This window comes from Gracilinanus agilis, chromosome 3, assembly GCF_016433145.1.
Source record: "Gracilinanus agilis isolate LMUSP501 chromosome 3, AgileGrace, whole genome shotgun sequence".
Classification (NCBI taxonomy): Eukaryota; Metazoa; Chordata; class Mammalia; order Didelphimorphia; family Didelphidae; genus Gracilinanus; species Gracilinanus agilis.
The window spans coordinates 243,574,363-243,589,084 of record NC_058132.1 but is presented as its reverse complement, the minus strand read 5'-3'; the positions used below and the strand labels follow the sequence as shown (position 1 = coordinate 243,589,084).

The 14,722-nt window shown below is 35.4% G+C and overlaps 1 protein-coding gene across 1 annotated transcript in view; it reads left to right on the top strand.

Moving 5' to 3' along the window:
- AGPS (alkylglycerone phosphate synthase) overlaps positions 1–14,722 on the top strand; it is a 166,510-nt gene that overhangs the window by 21,798 nt on the left and 129,990 nt on the right. The window contains exons 2-3 of the mRNA XM_044669753.1: positions 4,224–4,313; positions 11,132–11,222. Coding sequence (XP_044525688.1) covers positions 4,224–4,313; positions 11,132–11,222 — 181 coding nt within the window. The remainder of the gene's footprint in view (positions 1–4,223; positions 4,314–11,131; positions 11,223–14,722) is intronic.

Below are 14,722 nucleotides of genomic sequence, written 5' to 3'. Positions count from 1 at the left end.
AGAATGTTAGGCCTGGAATAATAATAATTATTATTATTATTATTATAATACCCTTACCTTCTGTCTTAGAATCACTACTGTGTATTGGTTGTAAGGCAGAAGAGCGGTAAGGGCTAGGCAATGGGGGTTAAGTGACTTGCCCAGGGTCACATAGCTAGGGAGTGTCTGAGGCCAAATTTGAACCTAGGACCTCCCATCTCTAGGCCTACCTCTCAATCCACTGAGCCACCCAGCTGCCCCCTGGACCTGGAATTATGAAGACCTAGTTCAAATCCAGCTTCAGACAATTGTTAGCTCTGTGACCTGGGTTAGGTCACTTAAAATTTCCCCATATGTAAAATGGAGATAATAGTAATACTTAGGTCATAGGGTGTTGTGAGGATTTCATGAGGTAATGTATGTAAAACAACTTGCAAACTTTAAATTGCTTTTAAAATTCTTACTATTCTTATTTCCTTTAATCTACCCAGAGGTTCTATATATCTTAAGTTCAGAACTTCTGAACTAATTGTCATTTCATAGATGCGAGATCCAGAGTTTTTAGTGACTTAACTTGCTCAGGATTATAGGGCTATGTAGTGAAGTATCTTTATATAGAATTGGTTGTATAAAGAGTTGCTCTTCAAGAGAGGGCCACTTTTTTTTTTTAAAGCTCTTAAAGGAGCTGTTTACAAGGGCAACTGTGACCTCAAAGCCAGGAACACCTAGATTCAAATTCTGCTTCTGCCATATATTGAGCATATTATCCTGAGTAAGTCACTTAGCCTCTTAGAACAACTCTAGTTCTGGCATGCTATACAATATATTGGCTTGACTTAATTTAAATTGTTACTGAGTAGAGAGAATTAGAACTAGATTCCAAGTACTTAAGTATATAAGCTTAGATTTCTTTTTTTTTTCCTTTTTTTTTTTTTTTTTTTTAACCCTTAACTTCTGTGTATTGGCTCCTAGGTGGAAGAGTAAGGGTGGGCAATGGGAGGGTCAAGTGACTTGCCCAGGGTCACACAGCTGGGAAGTGTCTGAGGCCAGATTTGAACCTAGGACCTCCTGTCTCTAGGCCTGACTCTTAATCCACTGAGCTATCCAGCTGCCCCCATTAGATTTCTTTTTGTAAAACAAGAATAATAGTACTTGCAATTTTTAAAAATGTTACTTATGAAAGAAATGATTAAAACTGAACAAATATAACTTGGAACAAATGCTGAGGTCTCATTTCCTTTTCATTTATTGGAATTACTAGAAATTCTCATTAAAGTGTTTTTTAAAAATTTGATTTTGATTAGCTGTGACAGTATAATTTATTTTCCCCTTTTATTTGGTGAGATGGACTGAAAGTCTTCATTTAAACGCCCAAATTGTTATATATTTAAAACTAATCTTAAGGTCTTATTTTACATAATCATTATTTACTAACCATATTAGGTTTATTTGTTTAACATAGTGTAAAGCTAAATTTTTTCTAACTTTTAAAAATAATATAAAATATCCAAATTCATTAATAATAAACTTCATTTGTGTAGGGCAGTTAGGCAGCACAGAGGATAGAATGCCAGGCTTGGAGTCAGGAAGTCCCGAGTTCAAATACTAGCAATGTTATCCAAGCCAAGTTACTTAGCTGTTCGCCTCAGTTTCCTTACCTATAAGAAATGAGTTAGAGAAGTAAATGGCAAACTATTCCAGTATCTTGCTAAGAAAACCCCCAAAAGGGTCACCATGAGTTGGACAGGACTGGAAAACAACTGACCAATAACAGCATTTATATAGTACTTTATAACAACTGTGTAAGGCGGTTAGTTTATTCTTTGGAAATATCAGTGGTAGAGACCCACTTAAAATTTAGATTAATTTGTGACAAAACAGAGACTAATAAAATTAGTAAAAAGTATAAATAAGTAGTCCAGGAAACACTCTGTGGAATATAAACCAGTTATCATCATGGTAATAAATTGAAGTTTGCACTTTGAGGGGGAAAAAAGAGAATATCTTTAACACAGTTACTTTTGTTAAGCTTTTCAGTAAAAAATTGGTTACTATTGAATTAAGAAATGAAGACTATAATAATTGGTATTATATTCTGCTGGGAGAATACTGCCACCTTGTGTCGATATGTTGCCATTTTCTTTTGTTGTATAGTACCCTGCATTTTCATAGAAATGGCTGGATGTATTAACATACATAACCAGTAGGATGGCTGGTATAGATTGAAAACTAGAACCCAAATGTTCTGTCAGCCTATTTTCTGACCAACTATGTTTAAATAGCTTGTTATCCTATTTGTCTTTTTCCTCTGAAAGTCAGATATAGAAGATCAAATGAGATTTGTGGATATACTAAAGACCTCTGAACCATTCTAGTAGGAGTTTTTGAAAAGGAGGCATTGTGGTTTAATTGAGGGTTTTTGTTCAGTTTATTCCTTTTAGATTCTTTAGAGCAGCAGCCTGGTGTAATGGGGAAGTCTTAGACTTATTACCATTTAGCAGTGTGGCATGGAGGCAAATCTGCCTCTGGGCCTTATTTTTCTTGCTGGTAACATGAAAGCTTTGGATTCTCTAAGTCTCTCTAAGAGAATTGTGATTTTAAAAAAAAATGATTAAAAAACTATATCTACTTTGACCTAGAGATTCAATTGTTAGAAATGTACTCCAAGGAATGGGCTCATTGATTTTTTGTTGTTTTTTTTTCATGGATTTTCATGACCAAACATTTCTTTACCTAGTTATGACTACCATGTTGGTAATGAACCTTCATATTTAATTGGAGCCAAGGATAACAATATAATCTTGTTTTTATCTCCCCAGTATCATCATAGTTTACTTTCTCTCTTCCCTTTTGACTCTCCTTCACAGAACTGCCCAAGCTCAGATCTGATTATGTCCTTCCTTGACTCATTAAACTCTAGTGACTCCCTAGTACTTCTAGATCAAATATAAACTCCTGATTGGCATATAAAGCCCTCTGCAAATTGGTTCCCTTACTGTTCTTTAGGTGCAGCCCTCTGTACCTTTTTACTGTTTTTCCCCCATGCCTGGATTATGTTCTCATTTTACATCTCAGGATCTCTGCTATGATCTCTGGAGTAATCTAAGGCTCCTTTTAAGTACCTTTCCACATAAAACTTTTCCTGATTTCTTATCCCGCATTAATATTTTTCCTCAGAATTATATCTTACTTATTTTGTTTTTGCCTCAGTTGGATTATAAGCTCCTGGTACAATGACTTTTGATTGCCTAGCATTGGGCCCAATGAGTATTAGGCACTTAATGCATACTTTTTGATTAACTGAATGAAGAGAATTTGAAGTCCTTCAGTACAGAGGGTAAACCCTTTATGGCTTTTAAGGAAAGCACTAATAATATTATCTCCAATTGTGTAGAAATCTTGGGCATATTGGTTTATCTTCCTATGTTTCAAGTTTCTCCTCTGTAAAATGAAGTAGTTAGACTAGGTCAGAGATCAGCTAACTAAGGCCCAGTGGAAAACCAGCTACTGGATTTAGCCCTGGGGCTATATTTTATCTATCCTTGGACTAGATGATCTCTAAAAAGTCTCCTTTTAGCTGTAAATCCTATGGTCCATTTAGAGGGCTATTCACTATATATGAAGTAAATTAAGAGCAAAATAATTTATAAATACTATTAACAAGGAATTCTCAGATGTATTTTTCATTTTACTTAAACCAATATTTTTCTCTTTAAAATATATTTTATTTCCATAAACATTTCTCAGTTATATGTAAAAACATTAAAAAAATTGAGTTCCAAATTCTCTTCTTCCCTACCTCTCACCTCACTTGATATTGATTATGCATATTTCCATATTAGCCATATAAAAAATGTACACACAAAAATACTCAAGAAAAAAAGAATTTAAAAAGTATGCTTCAATTTGTACTCAGAGTTCACCAGTAGTTTCTCTGGAGGTAGATGGCATTTTTCATTATGGGTTCTTTGAAATTCTCTTGGATCATTTACCTTGATCAGAGTAGCTAAGTCTTTCACAGTTGATCATTGTTGGAATATTATTGTTACTGTGTAAAGTGTTTTCCTGGTTCTGCTCACTTCCCTTTGTATTAGCTCCTATGAGTCTTTTCAGGAAACTAATGTTTTCCTTAGTAAATAGAAGAATTCTTCTTTTTACATGCTTATGAAAATAAGTCCAGACTTTTGTTCTCATTAGGGCTGTGTAACTAGGCTCTCATTTATATATTTTCTTTTTTCAACTAGGCAAGAACTTATGAAATGGAATGGATGGGGATATAATGATTCCAAGTTCATCTTTAATAAGAAGGGCCAAATTGAATTGACTGGGAAAAGGTAAGATTCATTTTTTTAAAGGAATATATATTTGTGTTCTAGAAGGCAATGTAACCTGAATATTATGTGTACCATTAATCTAATATTTGTATGTGTTTAGGAAGAATTATTCAATATTAAAAACATTTATTAAGTGCCTATAAAATACAAGGCATTATGTCAATTTTAGGGATACAAAGACAAAAATGAAAACTAATCCCTGCCCTTAAGGAATTCCCTCCCTCCCTCCCTTCCTCCCTCCCTCCCTTCCTTCCTTCCTTCCTTCCTTCCTTCCTTCCTTCCTTCCCTTTAGCTTATTTATTTATTATTTAAGGAACTTGTTTATTTACTGGGAAATTATGAAGAAAGGTAAGTCTGAAGATTTGGTTTTCAAAATGTTTCTAAGGTGGGATAGGTTCATCATTCCCCTGTTTGTTCATAGTAGGAATTAGTTTTCCTTAAAGACAGCAAAGCTAATCTTGGAACTTGATTGGTCAAAAAAAAGTTGCATCCATATGGTATTGTGATCCCTCAACTTGGTGGATTTCTGAAGCCTATACTCTGTTCTGTTAACCTTCTGGGTTTCCACATGGAGACAGGGAGGCATCATTCATAGAAGCTGAGTTCATCTTTGTTATGTTTTTGCTGTGTTAAAGGGTAAAATAAAATTCCTTTTACTAACTCCTGTAAGATTTGTAGGCTTTCACTTAGTCTTGACATTAAACCTGAACTAAAGAGAGTACTGGTGTCAGGCTTGCCTCTAAGATAAGGTATAAAGGTTTTTGTGAACAATTTTAAAGGATAGATGTACTTTATCGTTACTTAATGATACATAGTATTCATTAGTATTTTAACTATAAGAAGATAGAGTACATTATACTAGGTAATTATGATATAATTTCCACTATCTCCAGGCAAGAGAATTCTTTCCTTAAAAATCCCAAATTTCCTTAAATCAAATAGAAGGTGTTAATGTGGGACAGGGAAAACAACTCAGCTGAAAAATAAACAAACAAACAACTAACTAACTAAATAAATATATGTTGAAAAACATATGAGTTAATTAGAGAACTTGGTGGAATAGTACTTGGTAGGATATAGTAGTGATAGGCTCATTATTAGTAGATATTTCCCACTATATGTGAGGGCTAAAGATATATCCAGTTTTGTTGTTTAGTCATTTCAGTCCTGACTCTGTAACCCCATTTTGGGTTTTCTCTGCAAAGATACTAGACTAGTTTGCCATGTGGAAACTGAGGCAAAGAGTTATGTGACTTACCCAGAGTTATACAGTGTCTAAAGTCAGATTTGAATCAGGTCCTTCTGACTCCAGGCCTGGTGCTCTACTAGCAGCCCCCATCATAATGTTTTGAGGGACCAAAGAAAGATTTGTGGTTGAGTAAAATTTTACTTTAATGCCTCTATGGTCTCATTAGCGCTCTACTGGTATAGATCATATTCTATCCATGTTTTCTTATACTTAGTAATTTTTGTATATTAATTTACATAAATCTTCTATAGTATTGATGCAAGATTCTGAAGTCCCTCCTTCTGTTCTTTTAATATTTTTTTACTACCAGTGTAGTTTTTGGATTTTTTTTAAGCATACATTATGCTCCTCTTATATGCCAGGCATAGAGCTAAGTGCTGTTCAGATAACTCATTTGATCCTCAGAACAACCCTAGGAGGTAGATGCAATTATTACCCTCATTATACAATTGAAGAAACTAAGGCAGGAAGTGAAGTAACTTGCCCAGGGTCAGACAGCTAAGTAAGTGTCTGAGGCCAAATTTGAACTCAGATCTTCTTGACTTCAGGTGCAGTGCTATATCTACTGTGCCATCAGCTATTTCTCTTAACCTTGTTCTTGTTATATGATTGTCCTGCCTCCATTTTTATTTAAATGTGCACTTAATAATGTCTTTTGTGTCACATTTTGCATTTGAGTTTTGTCTTAATATTCTGTATATTTCTGTTATGCGACTAGGTCACATGTAATTTTGATTCTTTTGAGATTGTGACCTAAATACTCATTGCTGTGTGTGTGTGCGTGTGTGTGAATGGGTGTCGGAGTGTGGGGTTAGTATATGTATATATGTGTATATACACTTATTCATTCCTACATCTTGATGACATATACTATCTAAAAATGAGTTTTGTATTGGGGAGCATTTTGGTATTATTGAAAGCACTGCATAATTCCTCAAATGCCTATTGTCTATCTGGAATGCATGTCCAGGATAAATAGGGTGATGAACTTTTTGGGAGATATATCTATATTTATTTCTCTTTCACTTTCTCTCTTTCATGTGTGTACAACTCCCCTCCCCCTGTACACCCACTACACATTTTTCTCTGTCCATATAATATAAGCATCTTAAGGACTATTTTTGTCTTTGTATTCCCAGCACATAGTACAGTTCCTGGCATTATAGTAGATGCTTAATAAATGCTTATTATTTGTTTGATTGATTAGATTCCTTAATCTGGGCAAAATGTATTTTTCATTCACTTGGCTTTTCCTGTGTGTATCGCTAAGTTAATCTGTTTTGAATGACAATGTATTTTGCTGAGTAGGCCTTGTAATGCTCTGAGGCTACTGGCCCAATTTTTTTTCAAATGAGCATCTCAGGACCCTTTTTATATGCAACACTATATCTTTTGTTTGAATTTTATGATTGTGGTCTTTGGACATATTGATAATATTGTTGTTGAAAACATGAGAAAGGAACATGGAACATTGGGGAAGTGAATAAACCATTTATAGTACAAGAATGTAGTATATGTAAGGAATGAGGAATATGAAATTATGTAGTAACTTCAAGTTTTTTTTTTTTTTAAATTCCCAACTTTGCCATATATTCTTCTGACTTCAGACAAGTCATGTAACCTTTCTGGTTATACCTACAAAGTTAAAGGGTTGAATTAAGATGAACTCTTAAGATCTCTTCCGCTCTAAACCTATGATCTTGTCAACTGATGCAGAGCAAAACAGAACCAGAACAGTTTACGTGATGACCACAGTAATATAAGAAAAACATCAATGAATGTCTTCAGAATTTTGATCATAGCAATATATCATCAAGATTAAAGGACTAAATAAACTGATGGTGTGGCATGTCTTGGCAGAGAGTTAGTATATATAAGGAACAGAATTAATAATGTATTTTCAGATGTGGCCAATCTTTCTTTCAGTTTTTCTTTTGTGTTATGAGAGAGAACTTTCTGTATTGAAGGTGGCACTAGGGACAAATGATAAGGTTAAAAAGCATCACCTAAATGTTTAAAAGTTTAGTAAAAGTTCTGTCAGGCTTTTATAAACTTATATAAAAATACATTTTTGTGTTACACAATTTGACATGGAGAAATGCCACATTCCATTGTTTTCTTTGTTTGCAAATAAAACATGACTTGGAAGAACAAAATGCAGCTTCAAAGACTCGTCTATTACTAGGCATCTCTTATAAATATGCTAAAAACATTCCTTGACAATTTAATCCAGCAGTTCTCTTGCGTATTAAGTAATACATAAAGCAAGGAGACATGTTTGCCAATGAGAATTCCTTCTATCATGGACTATGTCAGTCACTTAGTCAACATTAAACTTATATGTGCCAACCAGTAAGTATTGGAGACATAATAAGATAAAAAGAGACGATTCCTTCCCTTAAAGATCTTATAATCTAATGATGAAAGACAGCACACAAAAGAAAGCTGAAAAGTAGGGATGGGGTAGGGAGAGAAGGTACTTGGCACGGGACACAGTAGAGGCTAGTTTAAGAAGTGCAGTGGGTGAGAAAGAGTGCCTTAAGGTTCTGAAGAGATATGAACATCAAAGCCTTACAGGATGATGAGTTTAATGGGGAAGAAGTTTCCTGGGAGTCCAAGGTGGTAGGGTCCAAGTCCAAGCAATACAGCTGGTAGGAAATGGTGGATGCCCTTTCTTTGTATAGACCAAAAGAGAGGAAATTTCACATTTGATAAATAACAAGTGTTAACTTTTTCCTGACAAGAACTAAGCTTTTCTCTTTCTTAATCCTCATTATTTCTGGTGAGGGTAAATGATGGATCTTGTGTTAACTGGTGACTTACAGTATTAGTTACTGATTGATCAGATGGTAAACTGGCTGCCACTTTTGCTCACTGACCAGAGAAAGATGAGTGACTTCAAGCCACAGAGAGGAAGATGTGATGGCAGAAAGCAGCTTAGGGATTGATTGTGGAAATCTTTGTTAGGTCAAGGGTTAGGTAAACCCTTGTAATAGATCATCAATTAGGAAAATGAAAACTGTGATAGAAGTTTTAATGAATATAGTGAAAAAAAGCTCTACCTTGGATACCACCTTCTTTCCTTTCTATCAGGTTCTAGCTCTGGAACCCTTCTTACTTTGATAGGTATCTAAGTATTGTAGTGGACTTAGAAATCATGGTGACCCAAGTTCAATCTTACTTTAAGATACTTATTGGCTGTTTATTCCTGTGCAAGTCACTTAACTTCTGCCTGCCTTAGTTTCCTTATGTGTAAAATGGGAATAGTATAGCACCTATCTTCCAGGGTTTGTGTGAAGATCAAATGAAATTGTATATACATACATGCACACAGATAATTCTGACAGTATTTAAATTTGCATTAAGCATATTCAGCTTTATTTTCTAAAGAACTCTGAATGAAATACTCTTTCTAAAAAGCACCTCTTAACTTTACAGTACTGTGCTCTTTTTTTTTCTTGTTCTTGCCCCTTTGCTCAATGTTCTATAGCCTCCCTACCTCTCCATCAAAAAAACACATATCATTATATGATAATAGTATGACATAATATACAATGTTAATATACTAATATATTCTTTATTATACAAGTGATTATTATTATTATAATATAGGCAGTTATGATGGTGATGATAATTATCATTTTTTGGCCTTATCTTGCTTGGTTCCAGGCCTCCAAGGCACTACCAGAACATTACTAGCCATGTTTCTATATCTGAGTCATCACATCTCCTCTATTAGAAAACTGGACTCTACTCTGGGAACAACTCTTTAGTTTGATAGGCTAGATATGGCCTTATCTTGTTTGGTTTCAAACCTCCACAGCACTTCTTAGACATCATTAATCATGCCATTAAGAGTGTGTGTGTGTGTGTGTGTGTGTGTGTGTGTGTGTGTGTGTGTGTGTTTGTTTAAAAGTTTAGTTTCTAACCATGCCCCTCTCCCCCCACCCCAGCTCCCCTTTATGTGTTGTTTTTGCCCCATTGAAATGTAAGCTTCTTGAGGGGATAGACTGTCTAGCACATTTTTATTTTTATCTCCCACTATTTAATAGTTTCTGGCACATGGTAAACATTTAATAAATAATGAATTAATAAATATATGTGAATTTTCTAGATAACTGAAGTTTATCCTTTAAATATCAATTCTTTTATTTCCCACCATTTAAAGTGAAAATTTTTCTAAAATTTGGAATCTACTCTTCCCTTTTCCCCTCTCTTTATTCTCTTGGAAATTTCATTTATTCCCATATTCCCAGTTATCACCTCTTTGCAGGTAACTTCTAAATCCATTCATCTAGTTCCTGTTCCTTCTGTGAGTTCTAGGCCTGTATTTCTATCTGTTTGCTGAACATCTCTGTCTAGAGATTTCAGCACCTCAAACTTAATGTGTTCAGAATAAGCTCATGTTAAGGACAATAACAACAACAATGCAATTTCTAAAAAATCCTGTCCTTTCTAGTTTCCCCATTTTTGTTGAGGGTATCACTGTCTTCCTAATTACTTAGGCTTCAAATCAGAGTCTTGTTTTTCTTTTTCTTTCACATAAATATAAGGCTGATAGAGATCATAGACCACTGAGTCCAACTTCCTTATTTTACAGATGAGAAAACTGAGATACAGAGAGGATGAGAGACTTGCCCAGGGTCTCAGCTAATAAGTGTCTAAGGCAGGATTTGGATCCAGGTCTTCCTGGGACTCTAATTACTAGGCTATTTCACTACTTTGTCAATTCTTTCTTTATAATATCTTCATTTCATCTTCTCTTCCCCACTCTTACTGTATCCATCCTAGTTTAGTTCCTTTTTATTGTCTGGTCATTTAACTACCCAAAGTCTCTTCTAGCCCTCAATCTCCTTTGTTCTTCAGTTCACCTTTTTCCACATTTGCCAAAATGAGCTTTCTAATAAATGGGTACTTCACTGATACATCAGGAGCCTTAAAATTTTTTATTGCTTCTATAATTAAATACAAATCAGCCTGGCATTTAATGGCTGCCACAATTATTCACTCCACTTTTCTGGTATTATTTCCTTCTCCTTTCATGTACTTTGTGTTTCTAACCAAATTTGACTACAGGCTCATTCCCCACTTCTCCCCATTCCATTTGACATTTATTGAAATCATCTATTCTCTTAAGGTCTAAATTAGATATTACCACTTCCAGGAAGCTGTCCTGATTCCCCTCTTCCCTTTTTCTTCCCTCTCAAGCTGAAAAAGCAAACTTTTCCTCCTCTTACAAGGAAGCACAGTATAGTAGGATAAATAAGACTTGGTTTCACATTCCACCTTTTAAATATACTTTTTATATATCATCCCAGACAAGTCAAAATCTCTCAGTAACATGGGCAACCCTGTAAGCCTGTAAGTTTCAGAACTGTTGCCATTCTTCAATGACATAAAGAGTTCTTTAAAAAATTACAGATTCTAGCAACATTAACTTTCATATCTTATTTATTTTCCTGGCCCTCTGCGTTGGTAATTTGTTTTTAAGTAAAGCTATTTTTTTTTTTGAAGTATGTGAAAGTCTAAGAAATGTTAAGAATGTAATTTTGCCTCCCCTGTATTCCAGGTACCCTCTTAGTGGCATACCTTTGCCAACTTTTAAGGAATGGTTACAAAATGTCCTTGGAATAAGTTTGGAGCACAGAACTACCTCTAAAGTAAGTAAATAACTAGTGAGTGATTTTTTTTTTAAACCAAGTACCTATTTTGATTCTTTTTGATCTAACTTTATTAACTATCTCTTAAATAAACTTTATGGCTACTTGGAGTATATTACATATACCTGTTTTAGTTTTTTTTGTGTGTGTGTGTGTTTTTTTAAGTCCATTAAGATATTGGCTGTGTTAGGTTGCATGTAGAATCATAGAATGTTATAGCTGGAAGGTAACTTGGAGATGCTCTAATCCAGCTCCTTCATTTTGCAGATGAGGAAGCTGAGTCCTAGAGGGACTGAGTAACACACAGCTAGCTAGTAAGTGGTGGAGTTGGGGTGGGGTTTAAAACATCAGATGTTTGGAATTGTAGTTCAGGTTTCTTTCTATTTATACATTGTTGCTAGATTGTGATCTTTTATTAGGTAGTCCATGATCTAGGTTATATTCTATTTTTATAAGTTCAACTTGTGGCCACTATCTCCATTCTACTTTAGCTACCTACCAGTTTCTTAGACATAGCTACAGTTTGATATTTCTAGATCTTTGAGTTCTGGAACTGTCTGAAATTGTCTGACCAGTTTTTCCTCCTACCACCTTTTTTGTTTTTTTATGCCTTTTGAATATATTGCCTCTTTTCATTACTGGGTTAATGAATGGTACCAAAGAAAATCACGAAACCAGTCAATCAAAAATTATTTATTAAGCACCTACTATGTTCAGATGATGAATTAATATATATTAAGTGTTATATAAAGACTAGTTGCTGTTACTCCTCCTCCTCTTCCTCCTATCCTTACTCTTACTGCTGTCATTGCTGCTGCCGCCAATACAAAGACAGAAGGGAAACAGTCTTTCTTTCCAAGAGGATTACATTTTGTTGAGGGAGTCAAAGTACAGCTATAAACATATACAGAATAAATATAAAATCAGTATAAGATAGTTTAGGGAATTAAGGTACTAACAATTGGAGGAGAATCAGGAAAGGTAGAATGTAGAAGGTAGTATTTGAATTGAGTCTTGAGGAGGAAGTAAGGCATTCTTTACAGTGGAGGTGAGGAGAGAAGGTACATTCCAGGTATAGAGGATAGTTAGTAAAAAGACTCAGGGAAAGGAAATAAAATGTTATGTGTGAGAAATAGAAGGATTAGCTTTATTAGACTTTAGATTTTGGGGCTGAGAGAAGTAATGTGTTTACAGCAAAGGCATTTGGAACCAGGTTGGACAGAACTTTACAAGCCAGAAGAACTTACATTTAATCAATGTTAAGGTAGTAGGGTGCCACTGGAGTTTATTCAGTAGGGGAGTGATACATTCTGACCAATGCTTTAGGAAGATTACTTTAGTAGCTGTGTGTTGGATAGTTTGGAGTAAGGAAAGACTTTTGAGGTAGGATAACCCATTAGGAGATTTGCTTGTCGTTCAGGTAAGAGGTGATGAAGACCTGAACTTAGGTGAAAAGTGCTGGATGTTGTTATGTGAAGTTAGAAACAAGATTTGGCAACTAATTGGTTATGAGAGGTGACAGAGGGAAGAGATGTTTGAGCTTGTAAGCTTTTGAGACTAGGAGGTTGATGATACTTTTAGAGTAATGGGGAAATTTGGAAGAAGGAGGAGTTCTGGGGGCAAGATAAAGATTTCTGTTTTAAACATGTTGAGTTTGAGATATTTTTTAATTTGGATTTTTTATTTTAATAACTAATTTCCACATCAGTTTTCCAAAGTTACATGATCCATATTGTTCCCTCCCTTCTTCCCTCTCCCCTCCCAGAGCTAGCAAGCATTTCATTCTGGGTTATGCATGTATTATCATGTAAAACATTTCAATATTATTCATTTTTGTAAGTGAATAATCTTAGAAAACCCAAACCCCAAAATACATACCCAAATAAACAAATGATAAATCATATGTTTTCATCTGTATTTCTACTCCAACAATTCTTTATCTGGAAGTGTATAACATTCTTTTTCATAAGTCCCTCAGAATTGTCCTGGATCATTGTATTGCTCTCAGTGAGCTTGAGCTATCTATGAGATAACTCATTCAAATTTCCAATAGGCAGTTCATGATGTGGGACTGGAGCTTAGGATGTGGGAGTCATTTTTCTAGAGTTGACAGTTAAATCATTTGGAGCTGATTATTTACCAAGAGAAAGAGAATAGAGAAGAGGGCCCAGGATAAAGTCTTGGGGTATATCTGTCATTAAAAGGGCATGGATATGGGTGATATTTGAGTAAAGGAATCTAAGAAGTACTCTGACAGGAAAGAGAACCAAGAGAATAGAGTCATGAAAATCTAGAAAAGAGATAATATCTAATTTAGAGATAGCAGGCTTCTGAAGTGGTTTTTCAAAAGCCTAGGTCTGTCCATGTCACAATTCTTCTCAAGTCCTCTCTTAATCTCCAGTGGCTTCTTATTGCCTCCAAAATTAAATATAAAATTTGCTGACTTTTAAAACGCTTTATAACCTGATCTCTTCCTACCTATACTGTCTTCTTACACTTTACTCCATAACATTTTGTCTGTGATCTAGCAACACTAGTCTTCTTGTTGTTTCTCATACACCACACTCATATTAGTCTTCTGCCTTTGCAGTCCCTTCCTCATGCCTGGAATACATTCTGTTCTCACTCTATTTCCTGGCTCTTCTTCATTACTCAGCTCACACCCCACCTTCTACAAGAGGTCTTTCTAGGTTAGTAATTGTCAACCTTTTAGAGAAGGAGTGCTTGGCCCCTCTCCCCCACTGAGTGCCAGGCACTCTCTGCGCCCCTCTCCCCTATACAGGGGAGGGAGAAAGTGCTCCCATTGGGCTGCTGAGTGGAGAGGTGGGTGAAGTGAGGAATGTCCTCATCCTGGGTGGAGAGGGTTGGGGAGCAGCTCCACCCAGTTCTCTCTGCCTTTCTAGTAATGAACTCTGGGGGGGGGGGGAGAGGGCAGTCACGTACCCATGGAGAGTGCTCTGTGTGCCATCTTTAGCACCCTTGCCATAGGTTCACCCTCACTATTCTAGGCCCTCTTATGCCTCTAAGTTATTGCCCTACCTTTGAAATTACCTTTCATTTACACTGTGTATATCTTTCATTTACCTTTTTTTAATGCTGTTTCCCTCATGAGAATATGAGTTCCTTGAAGTCAAGGACTATGTTTTGTTTTTGACTGTTAAATTTCTTGGTATCCCTAGCTTTTGCCTAATACATTATAAGTAAACACTTAATAAATTCTTAATCACTGACACTGACTGAATGATAAAGTCAGAGCCAGATTGCAAAGGGATGAAAAGTGAATGAGAAAAGAGTCAATAAGAGTAACCCAGGTTTGTTTAGGAGTTTGACTGAGAAAGAGAATAGAGCTATAAGATGATAAGTTGAGAGGATGTTAGGATCTCATGAAGATCTTTTAAAGTTGGAGAGATGTGGGCACATTTGTAGGTGGTGGGGAAGGAAATAGAGATAGATATTTATCATAAATGAAAGAAAGAGGGATGATTCTGGGCACTATCTCT